Raw genomic sequence first — 17782 nt, forward strand, 5'->3', positions numbered from 1 at the left:
GGCCGTGATGGCGGCGGTGGCGGTGCGACGCTCTGTGGCTCACAGCTCGTTGAGGCAGGACGCCGGCTGCTTGAGGCGGTTCCCGGCCAGCAGATACTCATACATCTCGTGGTTCTGGATGCCCGGGTACGGCATCTTCCCCCACGTCACGATCTCCCACATGGTCACGCCGAACGCCCACTGGCCACGGCACGCAGGGGACACCGCGCGTCGAGTGAGCCGTTGCTGTGCGTGTAACGGCGCCTCTTGTCGATCCACTGCTGGACGAGGGCCATAGCATCGCACAAAGTGGGGCGCGGGAAGTCCTTTTTGTCTTCACATACTTCGCCACACTGGTCAGTGCAGGTTGGTGGAGGCGCTTAGGGCGGGGAGCGCTAGACGTTGGAGTACTGTGCCGTACATTAATTGCTCTCTGCTATACGATGCCGAGTCGTTATTTTTGTATAGGCTCAAGGCGGCGTGAGGAAGGTACGTTTAGCGCTCGCACGTGCCCGGCCGCCTTTGTCTTCCGAGCGCCATTGTTTGCACACCGTACTAGAGCAGAATGCATCAAAGTGGACATTTATAGCAACCAAATGCTCCTAAACCCATGTTGATTCTAAATGCGGAGTAAAAAACCGGCGGACCTGGAGAAAAATCCACGCTACCATGGGGAGAGAGACACCGAAAAACTCGATATCCACGACCTCCTGTATACCAGGCGAGGTAGTTAACATCTCACTACAGAGAGAACTCACGACCTCCTGTATACCAGGCGAGGTAGTTAACATCTCACTACAGAGAGAACTCACGACCTCCTGTATACCAGGCGAGGTAGTTAACATCTCACTAAAGAGATAACTCACGACCTCCTGTATACCAGGCGAGGTAGTTAACATCTCACTACAGAGAGAACTCACGACCTCCTGTATACCAGGCGAGGTAGTTAACATCTCGCCACTGCGCTGGCGCCTTCCACCACGCACCACGTCACTCTTGGAGGTGTAGAGGCGGTCGGCCATGCTCTCGATGGCGATCCACTTGACGGGCATCTTGGAGATCTGGCCCTGCCGGTAGTAGTCGCCGCTGTAGATCTTCTTAGAGAGGCCAAAGTCGGCGACGCACACGGTCATGTCCTCGTGCAGCCTGCAGGGAGGGGAGGGAGGGAGAGGGGACACACGCGCACGCACCCACCCACGGGACATCATTGTTTACGTTCCGTTCCATCCGTTATATTTTCTACCACATTGTTTCTATTGTTCGCCTCGTGTGTTAGTCTTGTCTGCATTGTCCAGTCTCCTATCGTCGTCTCGCGTGCTCAGTCTCATTCGTATTGTCTGTCGCTTGATCCGCAATCTGCATGGTGAGCAAACTGATTCTTACGCGCACGCTTCAGTGCCGTTCACCTCCGAGTGGAATAGTCGGCTGCAATCGATGCATCGTGAAGTGCCGAATCTGCGCCAGTGGCCAGGAGGGGGCCCCAATCCCCGATTTCCCCCTCAACCACCCCACCCCCCACACACCCGTGGGTTCCCCGGTGTTGGCAAACTTAGCAAATGTTGTCGTCACTCGATCGTGCAACGTTTAAAGTTTCCCCTAGCGACAACATTTTGTCGGAGCGATTGGCGTCGTGCGGAACTGGGCCACTCAGTCCGTCCCTCGGTGACCATGAACTATTTAAAAGTCAATCGTGCAAGTCAGCGTTCACTGCAGGACATCCGTTTGATTTAAGAATTCGTTTTCTCCGTGCAGTCATTTCTCCGATGTTCCGTTCCCTTCGTCGTTGTTACTTTATTTAATTTATTTATTTGCTTTGCCACTTTGGTGACCCAGGTAACTCATCCCGATCCCTTGAATTTCCACCGAATGATAAACAAAATAAGCTCGACTTAAAATCGAGTCACTTTCTAGGACGACGACATTGCTATAAGAGCGATTCCAGTCGGTTCGATCCTGAACCCTGATGCCTGTATTTTTAGAGATTGCATTTTCTCCCCGTGGTCCCGTGGAGTTTTCTCCGGGATCTCCGATTTTTATCCGCATTTAGAAAAACATGCATTTCGAGGATTTGGCTGCTATAAATGTCCTTATGGTAAGCCACTGCATTGGGTTATCATTCGTGGGTGGCCAGGTCGCTTCTGAACAAGAGCTAAATAGCTCAGCTGGGCCTCACCTGGTAAAAGAAAAATGTTAAATAGAATGAATACTCGGCGATTGGTCGAGAGACACTTCTAAAGACTTGGACAACACTGACATGCAGTTCCGTGCGGCGAGGTCGCGGTGGATGAAGTGTCGGCTGGAGAGGTACTCCATCCCGTGTGCCACGTCCACCATGAAGCGCACCAGCATCTGCATCGGCACGTACTGCAAGACAAAGAACCCCCCCCCCCCCGTGTAGCCTTAACACGCTGTTGGGGCGAGTGCTGTTCGCGAGCACCTCTGAAGGCCGGCACGGCACGCAAAGCGGGTGGGTGGCCAGCACCACGCCCCGGCCGCCTTTGTCTCCCCAGCGGTGGTGTTAACACGCCGCGCCTTGTATTAATTTGAGGCTGGGTTCATGTAGGGGAGGCCCAGGACCGCTTCAGTTAACCGCTTCACTTACCCTGTAAATGCACAAGTACTCACGTCCACGCGCGCACATAGTCACTCGTACAAACACAACATCCTCCGCATATCCATTCAGATTGCTCCATCACTGGAGCTATATGCATTTTTAAATCTAGATTGAAAACTCATTCCTTTACAACTGCTTTTTGTGTTTAGTTCGTTACCCTTCCCCCCCCCCCGCACCTCCGAGTAGCACGGTTGGCTACGTACGGTGCGAAAGAAGTTCAACACACATAATACATGTGTAGAGTAGAAGTCGCTGAGCGGGGTGGCTTATTGAATCTTCACTGGAATCGCCGAAGTGCGGCAGCTGCTGAGCAGTGGACGCGAATGGGGCCGTTCATTCTTCCCCGGAGCGGGGCGGCGAGGGGGGGGGAAATCGTCGCCGTGCCTCAGGGGTGTTCCCGTTCAAGGAAAGTGCCGCGAAGTTCGGGCCAATCCCATCAACGAGAAGTGGGCTCCACGCGGGAGAAGTAGGCCTAAGCACCCGGAGGAAGCCCACCACCACGTGTACGAGGCGATACTGTTGAAGGGTGTGCACAGGCGAGCTTCGCGATCCCGTCGACCTGAGAGCCCCGGGTTGGCCCGTCATCCCTACAGGGTCAATGAAGTTTGGTGGCACTTTGTGACGCGTCAACAAAGTTAGGTCGTTCCGAATGACAGAGTTCGTGACGGCCGTCACTGGTGCCCGGCGGTCGCGTTGTGGCGCTGTCTCATGCAACGTAGCAGAGCCCTCCTGAATGATAACAATAATAATAGTCTACTACATTTTATCTTTGCCCCATTCCTATAGCGCAAGGCTATCATGAAGGTGCATTATTTGCCAGATGAGTATAGTCTACGAGTGCTGCTAGTGCTGCAGCTAGTGCTGCTGCTAGTGCTGCTGCTAGTGCTCCTATTAGTGCTGCTAGTGATGCTGCTAGTGGTTCTGCTAGTGGTGCTGCTAGTGATGCTGCTAGTGGTGCTGCTAGTGCTGCTGCTAGTGCTGCTGCTAGTGGTGCTGCTAGTGATGCTGCTAGTGATGCTGCTAGTGGTGCTGCTAATGTTGCTGCTAGTGCTGCTAGTAGTGCTGCTAGTGCTGCTGCTAGTGTTGCTAGTGCTGCTGCTAGTGCTGCTGCTAGTGCTGCTAGTAGTGCTGCTAGTGCTGCTGCTAGCGCTGCTGCTAGTGCTGCAAGGGTGACCGGAGCTGGCCGAGTCGTACCACGGGGATCTCCCCGATGCGCGAGCGCAGCAGGTAGCTGTGCAGGTCCCCGTGCCGCATGAACGGCAGCACCACCATGGGCCGCGGGAGCCTCCGCTGCTCGTCCACTGACATGCACACCCCTGCACAAAGACACACACGCAGAGATCCTCCGTGTAGCCTTAACACACTGTTGGGGCAAGCACCGTTACGCGAGCGCCTATGAAGGCCGGCACGGCGCACGAGGGGGATGGGTGGCCAACGCCACGCCCCGGCCGCCTTTCTCTCCACAGTGGCAATGATTATTCAATGCACCAGGTACTCATTTGAGGCTGAGTCGTCCTAGGGGAGGCCCGGGACCGGTTGTGATAATCGATACTGGTGTTGGCCAAGAGCGGGAATCGAACTCGGGTCGCCAGATTCGCAGCACAGTGCGCTGACCGCTACACTGCCGCTCCCCGACACCCCTGCCAAAGAGAACACGCACGCACATGTGCACAGCGACAGGATCAGCGTGAACTTTGTCATCATCATCATCAGCAGCAGCAGCAGCCACGGTCAATCCACTGCCTGACGAAGCCCCCCCCCCCCCCCCGAGCAGGTGCCTCCTCTCGCGAGCCCGCGATGTAACTCACGATCCACCCAGCACCTGCGCGCAAATTGATTTCAGTGGACGGCGCACGGCTGACGTCGTTTTGTGGCGCGACAACGGCTGCACATTATCCCACGATCGGATTCTCCGTCTCTCGAGCTGCACTCGACGGAACGGCTTCGATTCAAAACCCTCTCCGGGGTGGGGTGGGGTGGGGGGTGGGGGGTGGGGAGGCTCTCACATGGGAGTTCAAACTCGCCCGAAAAAACTTGACGGCGCCTCAAGTGGCATCTTTTGCCGCCCGCGACGATGCTCCAGGAGGCTCGCCCAAGGTCACTTGAGGCGACTCGATGCCACGGAATTTCCAATAGCTGGGAGCGTTGCTCCGGTTCCCACGGCCGGGCTGAAACGCAAAACTTTCGTTCTGCGTGGGGGCGTCCACACTCTGCGCTCTACGGTTCTCCGGCGTGTTCAGCCGCGACATGCTCCCAGGCCGTGCGGTCGAAACGTCGGACGTCGTGCCGAACAACACGGCAAGCTAAACTGAAACTAAACTATTATTATTTTACCAGGTAAATGCCCACTGAGCTATGTAGCTCTTTTTCAGAAGCGACCTGGCCGTAAGTGATAGCCCAACGAAATGGCTCATCACGTGGACATTTATAGAGGCCAAATACTCATCGCGCACGTTTCTAAATTTGGAGGGAAGAACCTGAGGACCTGGAGAAAAATCCACGCAACCACAGGGAGTGCATGCAAGCTCCAAATATACAACAGGCATCAGGGTCGGGATCGAACCAATGGCCTCCTGTATACTAGGCTAGGTTGTTAATATCTCGCAACCCGAAAACTCATTGGTGAGTGCAATGATTTCTCCCTGCAATGGAAACGGCATCACCATGCCACATGTACCCCCTTGGCCACCACTGAAACCACAGCCGGCCTCGGCAGCTGAACTGGATCTTTATTTTCTCTCTCCGCTCTGACTTGGACAGTACATCAGAAGAGTGTCCACGCACGCAGATAATCATCGGGGAGCCGCTGACGGACGACGCTTGACACCGTTGCCCTGCACCGTTTGGTACGCTGGGAACATCGCAAGACCCGCGCAACAGCCAACAATGCATCCCAGCGGGTGGTGGAGGGGGTGCGGTGGGGGGGTGGGGACCACAGTTGGCTACGTACAGTGTGAAAGAAATCCAACACACACACACACACACGTCACACGCGGGAGAGGCTGGTGGAGGAGGAGCAACTCACCCAGGAGGCGGATGACGTTGGGATGATCGAATTCCATCATCCGCACGGCCTCGCTCAGGAAGTCGTCCATGTCCCCTCGGAAGCAGATGTCCACTGGCGACACACGCACGCACGCAGGAGGGGTAGTGGGAAAACGCGTTAACACGTGGTACACGCGTTAACACGCGGCACACGCGTTAACATGCGGCACACGCGTTAACACGCGGTACACGTGTTAACACGCGGTACACGTGTTAACACGTGTGTGCACACGTGTTAACACGCGGTACACGCGTTAACACGTGTGCGCACACGCGTTAACACGCGATACACGCGTTAACACGCGATACACGCGTTAACACGTGGTACACACGTTAACACGTGTGCGCACACGCGTTAACACGCGGTACACGTGTTAACACGCGGTACACGTGTTAACACGCGGTACACGTGTTAACACGTGTGTGCACACGTGTTAACACGCGGTACACGCGTTAACACGTGTGCGCACACGCGTTAACACGCGGTACACGCGTTAACACGCGATACACGCGTTAACACGTGGTACACGCGTTAACACGTGTGCGCACACGCGTTAACACGCGGTACACGTGTTAACGCGCGGTACACGTGTTAACACGTGTGCGCACGCAACAGCAAGGGCCGTCGTTCGACGGTGACGCCAACGCGGTGCCTGTGCCAGGCTAGGTACACTTTGAGGGCAGGCGAAGTGTCACAAGAGTGCTGGTAGGTCACGGAACAGGCTCATAGACTACCTTGAGATATTTTCTCATCCTATTTTATATTTGTAGGGCGCCTTAGCTCAAGGCGCTTATCGTAGTTTAAAAAGCGGTAACAAAAAATCGAGTGATTTAGATGGCAGGGGGCAGTGCAAAGGCCGAGGAACGAGTGACTGCAGCAAAGGGCACACAGGGGTCACGGAAGGGCAAGGGAGGGGCGAGACAGAGTGAAGGGGCGAGAAGGGCGGGGAAGGCAATGGGCAATGGAGAAGAGGTGACGCTTTGAGAGGGATGGCACACATGTACGCACACATGCACAGTTATACATACAGACACCCACACGCACACATGGAGACAACATAGAAGCACACAGCAGCACACACCGAGGTTAATATTCGCACACACGAGTGTACACGCACACGCCTGTGCACTCGTACACCCACGCGTACGTAAAACAGACATGTGCACGCTCACACATGGATACACACAAGACACAGACGAAGATCCCCCGATGTGGAGACACACACACGGAGACGCGCACAGGAACACGACAACATCGCACGCACAAAAACATCCAAGAGGTCGGGCGAAGCCTCATCGTTAAGCGCCATCAATCACGATCGCGAACCTTCTCCACACAAACACCCGTCGCAGACAAACCCAGAGCCGTGTCGGGCCCAGACGGCTTCCAGATGTGAGCTGGCCGTTCGGCCACACGCGAGAGGGGCTCCCCCCCCCACCCCCCCCCCCCCGCCGAAAAAAATCACCCGCCAAATTTGGTGGCGCATTCTACAACCGGTCCGATGAGCAACGGGTCGGCACCGGCGATTTCGTTTCGGGAATTTGGACGACGTTTCAGGCGCTGTCGAAGGTGTGGGTAATCGCATCATCGTCGTGAAGTTGCATTTTGCTTCGGGCGCAGTGAGCAACAGACGCGGCCAGGCGGCCCCGGCGGTCGACAGCGAGCACCTCGCGATCATCGGAAGGTTGCGAGTTCACATCCTGGTCGGGAGTTGGTTCGGCACGATCATCCCTCCGCCCGTTTAAAAAGCGAGTACCGCTCTGTGGGGAAGTCAACAGTGGTTGTCCTGTGGATAGACTCTCGCCCCCCACCCCCCGCCCCCCTCCTGCCACAAAAAAGAACTTGGAATTGCCACCATTGGATCGGGGGCTCTCAAGAGGAGACGAGTAACGCCTCAATGCTCGTTGAGCAGACGATCACTTTTCGAGTTTAACTTTTGACTTTGAGTAGGAATGCGAAAAAAAAACTACTCGCGCTCAAACAAACTAGCGGCGTCAGTCGTAGGCCACGCGACGAGATGATTCGTTGGGGAAAGAGCGCGCGCACGCAGAACAAAGCCTCACTCTTCATGGTCTTCACCGCCACCTTCACTTCCGTGTCCCCGTGTTTCTTAAGCTTCCCCTCGATGACGGATCCAAATTCACCTGTGGGGGTGGACAGGAGTGGAGAGGAGACACAGCAGAGACAGGAACGACGTTCGACACCCAGCTCGTGTTCATCCCCACATTTAAATCTGCGCAGTTGTAGGCCGGTGAGGCTACGTCGTGGATGTGTAACGACGGGTCGATTCGTGGGATTAAATTCGATTCTTGAGCATGCAATGCACTCACCGTGGTTGGAATCAGCAATTGCATGGCTGAGGGGCTGCAGGCAGCAGATGGGCACCAGTGCCTCAATGCTCTATTTGAGCAGGAAACCACAATTTTTTTATAATTTAAACCAGGTAAAGCCCACTGAGCTAGATAGCTCTTTGTCAAAAGTGAGCTGTCCATAAGTGAGAGCCCAACAGAGTGGCTTATCAAGCGCACATTTACAGCAGGCAAATAGTGTAAACATATGATTCTAAATGTTGAGGGGAAAACCGGATTGACCCGGAGGAAAAATCCAACGCGACCACGGGGAGAGAGAGAGACACAAACTCCAAATATACAGGAGGCGTCAGGGTCTGGATCGAACCCACGACTTCTTGCATACCCGGCGAGGTAGTTAACATCTCGCCACCGCGGCGCCCTTTGAGGCTTGAGGCCGGCCACGAGTGAGGAGGGTGACCTCGTGGGGGTGAGGGGTGGGGTGGGGGTGGTGAGAGCGAAGGGCCTCACCTTCCCCCAGCACCTTGCCAAGGCTCAGCAGGCGTCGGTCGAGCATCACGTCCTTCAGCTTGAGGTTCAGCTCCTCGCTGATGCCCAGCCGCTGCACTGCGCGCGCGGTAGGGGGCAGCAGCGCACGCGGGGTGGGTGGGGGTGGGTGGGGGCGGTGTTGTGGGCGGGGTGGGGGGGGGGCACGCACGGGCGTGAGGCGATCGCGAACGATTTCTTTTACGACGGCTCCGATTTAGGACGACGCACTCTGGCGACGTTTAGCGAACTGCCCTTGTGTGCGCGTGCCAGTTTGTTGTCCTTGCGCCCGCGCCTCCGGTTGGCAACGTTCGGCTACGTACGGTGCGAAAGAAGTTCAGCATGCATGGAGTACGCGCGCAACTTGATTTGCGTATTCCGAAACGACTCCGGACGCAATTTTGAACAGAGTGAGCCTCGTGGAGTTTTTGTTGTGGTCAAGTGTTTTTTAGGGTGTGAGTGGCTTTTTACCCATGAAACCCCGTTGAATACGGCTGATTAAATGGAGGGAGGGGGGGGACCACATCGGCTCGTGATGTTTCTGCTGTTTCTACTGTCAACGGGAAAATAGGGAGGTCCGATTTACGACGGACGGGTTTCCAGTGACGCGTTGCGACGTCGTAAAAGCGGGGACCGCCTGTACTCTCCGTGCTCACTGATTTTCGCGGTTGCGCTTCAGTGTCACTCTCCCGTGTGTGTGTGTGTGTGTTTGTTTTTCTGGCTGTTCAATAACGATGTCCGACGTTCCGGATTGCAAGTGCTCCCGTGAGCTTCCCCACGGCGCGCGTTCGGCAGCCGGGGGAGAAGCTCTCTCGGCACGCGGTGCGAAACGTCGGGACGCCGTGCAGAAACAACGACGCCCACCGCGGTGCAGCGCGAGCATGCGCCAGAGAGCAACGTGGATCCATTTCGCACCCCTCCCCAGTCCTCGATCGAACGTCGCGTCACGTTCGTGAGATAACCGTGCCTGTTGTAACAAACTAAACACAAAGCGCCGCGTATGGCCGGTGAACGCCGGGCCTCTGCCGGTGGGAGAGGGGGGGGGGGCGGCGGCGGAGAGGGGGCAGCAAAGCAACGCGTGGCCTCACTCACACGTGGCCTTCATGGACTTCTTGGAGTAGGACTTCTTGACGTGGTAGCGAACCAGCGGCTGCTCCGAGTCCTGACTGGGGCCGAACGCGTTACTGGAAGGGAGATGGGGGGCGAGAGACGCAGACGCGCGTTAGCGGCAGGCCCGGCAGCTGCCGTGATCACTGTTACGTTGCATTTATGGCTTTATTTTGGTGATTTAGAAAACGTTTTTTGGTTTGGCCATGTTTTTGTTTCTTGTAGTACGGAGTTATACTGATGGCCTTAATCTAAATTGTTTTGTGGTTGTTGTTTGACTTGCATCCCACTGGGATTTTTGCACACAGCGTTGGTGTACGGTGCTTTTTCTGGAATATTTTGATGGTTTTTCCTGTATTTTCTGTTTGCATAGTCACATAGTCACTTTAAGATGTTATCTTGTTCACTTTTTTGTTTGTTGCGGTTGCACCCGATTCAAGAGCCGAATGGCTCACAGGGCTATACCAAATGAATGGAACTGAAACTGGAACGGGGAAAAGGTGGCATTAAAAGCGGCACCAAATAATATATACAATCTTGACTTGAAAGCTTTCGTGACTGCAGGAATTCATATTCTTTGGGTCTTTCGGTAAGGTCACGTAGATGGGTTCAAAGAAATAACAATATATACAATCCCGTATGTGGCATTCATTTGCAACAAGAGTAGACGGGACACATGCTGGCCTCTTAGCCCCTAGCACTAGCCTTACCCCGAGTCTTAACAACGCTCTGTAGCCAAATAGCCACAAGCACAGGAAATACCCTCGACCCCTAACAAGCCAGTCACCAGCCCTACCCCTAAACACTACAACGAGCTTCCAGTGCACTAGCACCAACCCGAACAAACTCGCAGACCATCTTCTCTCCCTACCGCTACCCCTAGCCGACTCTCCAACCAGCTACGAGCACTATCACAATTCTTCTCTCCCTACCGCTACCCCTAGCCGGCTCTCCAACCAGCTACGAGCACTATCACAATTCTTCTCTCCCTACCGCTACCCCTAGCCGGCTCTCCAACCAGCTACGAGCACTATCACACTGAGCGACGAGCCAAGCGGCCCAATCCCGGACACCAAAAAACTCGACAACTCGTCTCATGGAAGTAGCGCACAAGTAATCTGTAAATTTAGGAATTTATACTCATCGTGCGGGAAAGGATATGGTCACGTTACAATTACGCGAATGGAGTGGGGAGGGGGTGTGTGTTAACAAAGCTGTACGAATGAGACGGAACAACGGAGAAACAATGCCAACGAGATGGGAGAATGAAAAATAAGAATAGGTTTTACCCTTTCTGGCAACAAAACAGGAGGTATTAAGATGTTCAAAAACCAAATAGATACCTTTTGCAAGGAATCAAGTCTGCATTAACCACACGTACTTGTGGTGAACATGCAATTTTTTTTTTACTGAAGTGGGAGAAAAAAAATTCCTTGCTGTGGTTGTCCCACCTGATGATGATTGCTTGTGTTGCAATCGAAACGTCGTGATTTTTTTATTTCAAATTTTTTAACTTGATATGATTTATTTTTTCACCTACGTGACTTATTTATTTTTCACCTACGATCCTTGCAGTCACGAAAACTTCAAATCTAGAATGCAAACAAACATGTTCTGATATAATATGCGCATTGTCTTTAAAACGGATTGGCCTACACCAGAGACATCCTTCTGTATGGCCGAGTCTCACTACCAGTGTCAGACCAGAGAACGTCAAAAGGCGAACAGTACAAGGACAATGCACGTATCAGAGCCTTTAACACTCGGCGTGAGCAGCTATATCATGGGACATTTTTTTCCAGTATCAAAGTATGAAAAACGAGAATAGGTATTAAGATGAGATGGAAGAAGTGAAACGAAACGCAATTTTACCGAACATTTCATTCGTATTTTATGACATATTGGGTCATCTGTACGAGTTTACAGGCAGACGGAGGGAATCCATCAATGCGTTCAAAGGCATTGAATCCTCGCCCCGATTCGTGACGATTCAGGAGGGGGGGTTGTGCCCTGTGACCAAAAAAAACTATTTAATTCTCACAACCTGGGCAGAACAAACCATCGCAACGTGATGCGTAGCGAAATGAAGAAGCAGCAATGCGTGCTTCTTAAGGGAAGATAAGCACCATTTGAAAACATTTCAATTGCTGACTTTGCAGCGACGAGTCGAGGACGCGCTGTGATTTCACAGTTCACTTGGAGGCGTGGGAAGTGACTTTGAAATTCATGCGGCTTCCTTTTTACTTTGTTTTTGGGGAACTCTCTCCGAACCCACGCCCCCGCTTCTGCACGCGGCGGTCGGGAAACACGCGGACGCTTTGGGGGGCCCGCTGAACAACGTCTCGGCCGCGCGGGACAAGCGCACGGGCCGAATCGGACGCGTTGCGAATTACGAGGGGGCTGTAAAGACGCGTCGATTCGTCGACTGCGTTTTGTGTGCGTACGGTGCACTTCTTTTGCGCCGTACGTCGCCAACCGCGCCAATCGGAGGTGTTCGGTGGGGGGGGGGGTGGATGTCGCGGCAAAACTTGGACTCGCGATACGGTACTATCCATGAAGGGCGTGCGTACGAATCCTTGGGGATTTATTTATTGGTTGTGTCTGACGTGGGTTGATATGAGCTCTGCAGCCGCAAGTGGCTGCTTACGTTCACTTAAAATGCGAGGAAAACAAGGATTGATCGGTGGAAGGTGCCCGGGGGGAGGGGGATCGTTACACCTCCATTTGACTCGTCGTCGACTGGAATAACAATGGACAGTATACAACCGTCAGTTTGCCTCCTGGTTGAATAATTATTCATGATCTATTGGTGTTGGGTAAAGAGATGAATAATCCATCTGGAACTCCCACAGGGAAGTGCATCCCCCCCACCACACCCCATGTTAGAGAACGGCCTGTGGAAGCAAATATCTCAGAACTACTTCTATGATATCTGCTTCCTCTTAATCTACACACTAGGGGGAGGCACTTTCTTACCTGTACCCGTGTTGTAAAACCTGGCATGTTCTGCCTCATTTGTATTGTCCATCTCTTATGTTGTCCCATGCATTCTGTAAGTTCATTAGCCACTGATTTACCTATCACGAGCATATATTTTCTTTAAAACGTGATTCAATGAATATGCCACCAGGGCAAATAATCTATTACAATCGATTCATCGTTACTTGCCTGCAAGGAGCTTTTTTTTTCATTACAAAATAAACAATTTTTAAAAGCGTAATTCATGTAAACATTTTTTTTAAGTAATTCAATTTGAATACAAAACTTTAAGAAACAAAAGTAGGTGTTTCATTATTGCAATGAAAAATCTACGTGATTTTCTTTTTTACGAATCGTTCATTTCCATATATATTAAGAAGCAAAAAAAACCCCAATTTATCTTACAGCGTCAACAAATGAGAACCGAAGCACGCGGATTTTCCTGATATTAAAAAAAAACGTCTCCCGCAAGTCTGCCTGCAGCCACTGCTCAACCTCCCGCCCGCTCTGCCCGGTCGCTTTCAGTTCATCGCTGTACGGATACTTCACGTCACTGCATCGCTGAAACTCCGGGTGCAAACGTGGGATTGCAGTCGTCTTCCGCGTGCGTGCGTGCGTGTCCCGTCATGCGCGGGCACGCACGGACGAGTCCGAGTCAATTCTTACACTTTCTGGAAATTATGGAAGAGAGTCGCGCGACAGTGACACTGACGTTTTTTGTAAATCCTCGAATCGTCTCCGGCCAGCGTGCATGCCAGACTGGATACACATCCAAGTGACAAGGAATTATAATTGCTGTGATCATTTCTCACAGTTGTACATGATATCACATTGCTATACCAAATAAATGAAACTGAAAGCTAGATGTGATGATTATCGGGACATCAGTTTCCCGGCCCTGGTGGCTCAGCAGTAGAGCAAGTTGCAAAACAGTGTTTGTCCTTTCTAGATTTGAAGCTTTCGTGACTGCAAGGATCCATACTCTTTGGTTCTATTCGGTAAAGTCATTTATTTTTACCTACGTGACTTTACCGAATAGAACCAAAGAGTATAGTGTTTGTCCTCTGGACTACCTCGCCACAGGAATGTGGAATTGCCACGACTGGCTCCGAACTGTAAACAGGAAATGAGCATCGCCTCAATGATTATGTTATCGTGTTGTGCTTTGCTGTACTGCAACAAAGCAGAACCGCACTTCAAAGTGTCTCATCTGCAGTTCACTCAACTTACGACTTCAAAACTATAACCGTGTTTGCGCACACGCTGTCAATTACACACGCGTGTAATGACATCATTACATGAACTGCGAAAGTGATGGCGTCATAGAATTGCCATGCCATCGATGACTTTAAAAGACGTACAGCAAAGCACTAACTTAATGGATGTTCACTTTTACTTACACATTTTAAAATTGAGTTCGTCACTCTCGTAAATATTTTGTCAGGGAATAAGATAAGATTAGGGAATAAGATATTTAAGTTAAATAAAATGAGCAACGATAATCGTGATATGACGATAATTGCCGAAATGGATGATGCGATAACTGTGGAAACAATTATTTATGATTTTTTTTTAATTATCAAGAGGCCTCAAGGTGTCAAGTTCTGTCTCCAAATCGTATCTATTCGTTCTCTGTGGCCTCTCCATTTACGTGCTATGAAGAAGGGCTATTGCCTGAAACGTCAGATTTATGTTTAATTTTAAGGCCACGGTGGTATAATGTGTTGGGTTATCGATCATCATGGACCTGATATCGTAGTATCTATCACCATGTCAGGAAAACCGTACCACGTGTCAGAAAGTTCATCTTCTGAGGACGCTCCAGTGTACAGTCGAGCTCTCCGATGTGTCTACGGGCTGTGCCGTGACAGTCTGGCTTCATGTCCCACGTTTATCGCCGCGCGCTAAGCGGAGGGGGGGGGGTTGCCGATTCTTCACGAACTGAATTCACTCCACGTGCTGGGAGCTCCTTCGGATAATGACTTCCTGAAGACGTTCACAGCACGTGGCGCGCAAAACGCCGAACATCAAGGCGTACGGCGGGCGGTAACAAGCCCCGAAAACGCAAAGGAGAGCTCTCAGTCGAACAGAGGAATTCCCCCTCCTCCCCATTCCAAATTATCCACCCATAGACCGCCCCCCCCCCCCACGCCCTGCCACGAACACCCGCGCCCTTAACGTCTTCCACATGGGCACGCGCGCGCGCGACCAGATTCGGAGCCACCGCCACACCATTGGCCGGACTTCCGAGAGAGAGAGGGTAATGGAAAAGAAAAACAAAACAGAGCGACTCATATCCTGCGAGAGGACAGGAGCTGGCGGCAGCGCCAGGGCTGCATTCCACCGTCCTGAGTGCGCGCTGGGCGAGAGGCGTAGAAGGTGGCGAGGGGGACGCTGCTAAATGTAATATTCGTGCGGATGTCCGCCCGTGTGCGTGTGTGGAGCGGTGGCGTAAGCGGTTAGCGCTACGCTGCGCTCCGAACCCGGCCGGCCGAGTTCGATTGCCGCTCATGGCCAACGCCGGTGACGGTTTTCTGAACTGGTCCTGGGCTTCCTCTAGGTCGACTCAGCCACAAATGAGCGCCTGGTGTGTACATTGCCACTGGGGAGACAAAGGCGGCCGGGCGTGGTGCTGGCTAACCACTAGCTCGTGTGGCGTGCCGGGCTGCATAGCTGCTCGCTTAACAGCACTCTCCCTAAGTCTGCTCAGGCTATTCGGGGGATCTCTTGTCTTTGTTGGGCAGTCGTGTAGCGTTTAGCAGGCTGCGCTGCAAACTCGGCTACTAGCCAACATCGGTGACATTTCTGACACGGTCATGGGCCTCCCGTAGGTTGACTCAGCCTTAATTATTTACAGGTGCGGTGTGTAAACACAATTGCCGCGACAGTTTATTAAAGGCGATGGGGGGGGGGGTCTTTGTGTGCAAGTGAGTAGGGGTGCACGTGTGTACACGTGTGTACATGAATGTGCACACATGCACACAGCCAGACACACGCCCCTCCCTCTGAACTCTGCTGGTGTTTGGTGCTCGCACACATTTGCTGCCCCAACATTCTATGATAGATTAATTGGGGATCGTTGTGAGTGCGTGTGTTAATGAATGGCCAACACCCAGTCACGATTAATTATCTGAACCGGTCCTGGGCCTCCCCTAGGCCGACTCAGTCTCAAATGAGTACCTGGTGTCGTGTGTAGTAAACATCGCCACTGGGGAGACAAAGGCGGCCGAGCGTGGTGCTGGCTACCCACCCCCTCGTGTGCCGTGCCGGCCTTCATAGGTGCTCGCTATCAGCACTTGCCCCTACAGTCTGATCGGGATATACGGGGGGATCTTTGTCTTTGCAGCTTTGGTGTGGTCATTATTGCAATGCGCTGACATCACAGCGCGAAGTTTATGAGCTGCCATGAATTAGGGCGTTTTATTCACGGTTTGCTAAATTTGAATACGAACACCCCAAACATCTATATTGATCTTGAACGATTGTTGGAATATGCGGGGTGGAAAAGTTTAAGAGGAGATGGCAGACATTACATGTCCAGGGTAATCCAATTGTTAAATATGCTCAATTGATCAAAATGATCCTCTTACTTTCTTCTCACGGAGGTGATTGAATAATGTGAGAGCGATGGCTCCGCATCTTGCAGAGGGACGGTGTTCATTGATTGAATACGTGTGTTGAAATCGGCGTGAGATATGTGAATGCTATAAAATGATTTTTCTTAATATATATAACAATATAATATCTCCATGTTATTTTAATATATAGACAAATATCTAACTAATGCCAAAGTGGAAAATAATAGAGGTTGTTTTGGGTTAGATCGCGTAAATATATAAATGTGTCGTTAAAACCTGCCACCACCTGACACAGCCAACTAGTAAGGGTTGTCACGTAAACAGAACGTGGCCAATTCGACACTAGTACAGCACACCGGTGTGTTGGAGAGCCAAGCCACAACATTTACAATCTGAGTACGACGTTTCGCCAGTAATTACAACAAGCTCCCTCAGGTGACAGCCAGATTTGTGTCGGGTAGTGGCGGGTTTAACGACACATTTATATATTTACGCGATCTAACTCAAAAAACCTCTTATGGATGATATTGGTCGCGAGAACCTACTTGTTAAACGGAAAATAAAATACGCTCCCATGTGTGACTGCAGCAATGAACCCCAAACCATCGAGCATAGAACCTAGCACTTGCCTCAAATATATATTTGAAGGCAGTCGTCAGGTCGGTTAGTGAGTGACTGGGTGGGTGGGTAGGTGACTGGGTAGATGGGGGAGTGAGTGTATCGGTAGGTGACTGGGTGAGTGGACGAATGGGTGGGTGAGTGGGTGAGTAAATGGGTGAGCGCGTTGGTGGGTGACTGGGTGGGTGGATGAGAGATTGAGTGGGTAGGTAAGTGACCGCATGGGTGGGTGACGGGGTGAATTAACGAATGGGTGGGTGAGTAAATGGGTGAGCACGCTGGTGGGTGACTGGGTGGGTGGATGACTGGGTGAGTGGATGAGCGATTGAGTGGGTAGGTAACTAACTGCATAGGTGAGTGACTGGGTGGATGGATGAATGGGTGAGTGGATTTATCTGCCAGTCATTAACTCGCAGACAAAGCAATTGATTAATTTAATCACTTGAACCTCTAACGTTGCTCTTCATCGGCCACACTAAATAATCATCATCAGAGTATCTCAGTGGGGTGTCTACAAATGGATGACCCTGCGTACACCGCGCATACGATCGTTGTGAGCAAACGAGAGGGAAGAAAGGTGCACGCGAGCCACTCCAAGATGGACCAGGGCGGGCTAACGTCCTAAAGTAACCCCTCGTGGCTCGAAAACATTGGTGCGAACCGGGCTGGGCCGGCTGGACGGGTTGAGGAGCGAGGGTCGGGAAAAGGAAGGAAACGCGGAGTGGAACCAGGGGAGCGAGAGGGCAGAGAGAGTTGAGTCACGGGCAGAGCGTGATGTGATTGTCCCTCTCTCTCTCTCCCCTCGTTAGCACGGGAATGCAGGCGGCGGTAGTGGTGGTGGTGGGGGTGGTGGTGGTGGGGGTGGTGGGGGTGGTGGTGGGGGTGGTGGTGGTGGGGGTGGTGGGGGTGGTAGTGGTGGTGGTGGTGGGGGTGGTGGTGGTGGTGGGGGTGGTAGTGGTGGGGGTGGTGGGGGTGGTGGTGGTGGTGGTGGTAGTGGTGGGGGTGGTGGGGGTGGTGGTGGTGGTGG

The 17782-nt window shown here is 52.4% G+C and overlaps 1 protein-coding gene across 1 annotated transcript in view; it reads right to left on the reverse strand.

Moving 5' to 3' along the window:
* The window catches only part of LOC116939774 (tyrosine-protein kinase receptor UFO-like), an 81475-nt gene that overhangs the window by 6954 nt on the left and 56739 nt on the right, over positions 1 to 17782 (reverse strand). The window contains exons 11-18 of the mRNA XM_032948566.2: positions 9566 to 9657; positions 8459 to 8554; positions 7703 to 7783; positions 5619 to 5711; positions 3788 to 3909; positions 2234 to 2343; positions 966 to 1125; positions 44 to 180 (exon numbers count right to left, since the gene is read on the reverse strand). Of these exons, the coding sequence (XP_032804457.2) occupies positions 44 to 180; positions 966 to 1125; positions 2234 to 2343; positions 3788 to 3909; positions 5619 to 5711; positions 7703 to 7783; positions 8459 to 8554; positions 9566 to 9657 (891 nt within the window). The remainder of the gene's footprint in view (positions 1 to 43; positions 181 to 965; positions 1126 to 2233; positions 2344 to 3787; positions 3910 to 5618; positions 5712 to 7702; positions 7784 to 8458; positions 8555 to 9565; positions 9658 to 17782) is intronic.

This window comes from Petromyzon marinus, chromosome 6 (genome assembly GCF_048934315.1).
Source record: "Petromyzon marinus isolate PM22_M1 ecotype Great Lakes invasive population chromosome 6, UKy_Petmar_22M1.pri1.0, whole genome shotgun sequence".
Classification (NCBI taxonomy): Eukaryota; Metazoa; Chordata; class Hyperoartia; order Petromyzontiformes; family Petromyzontidae; genus Petromyzon; species Petromyzon marinus.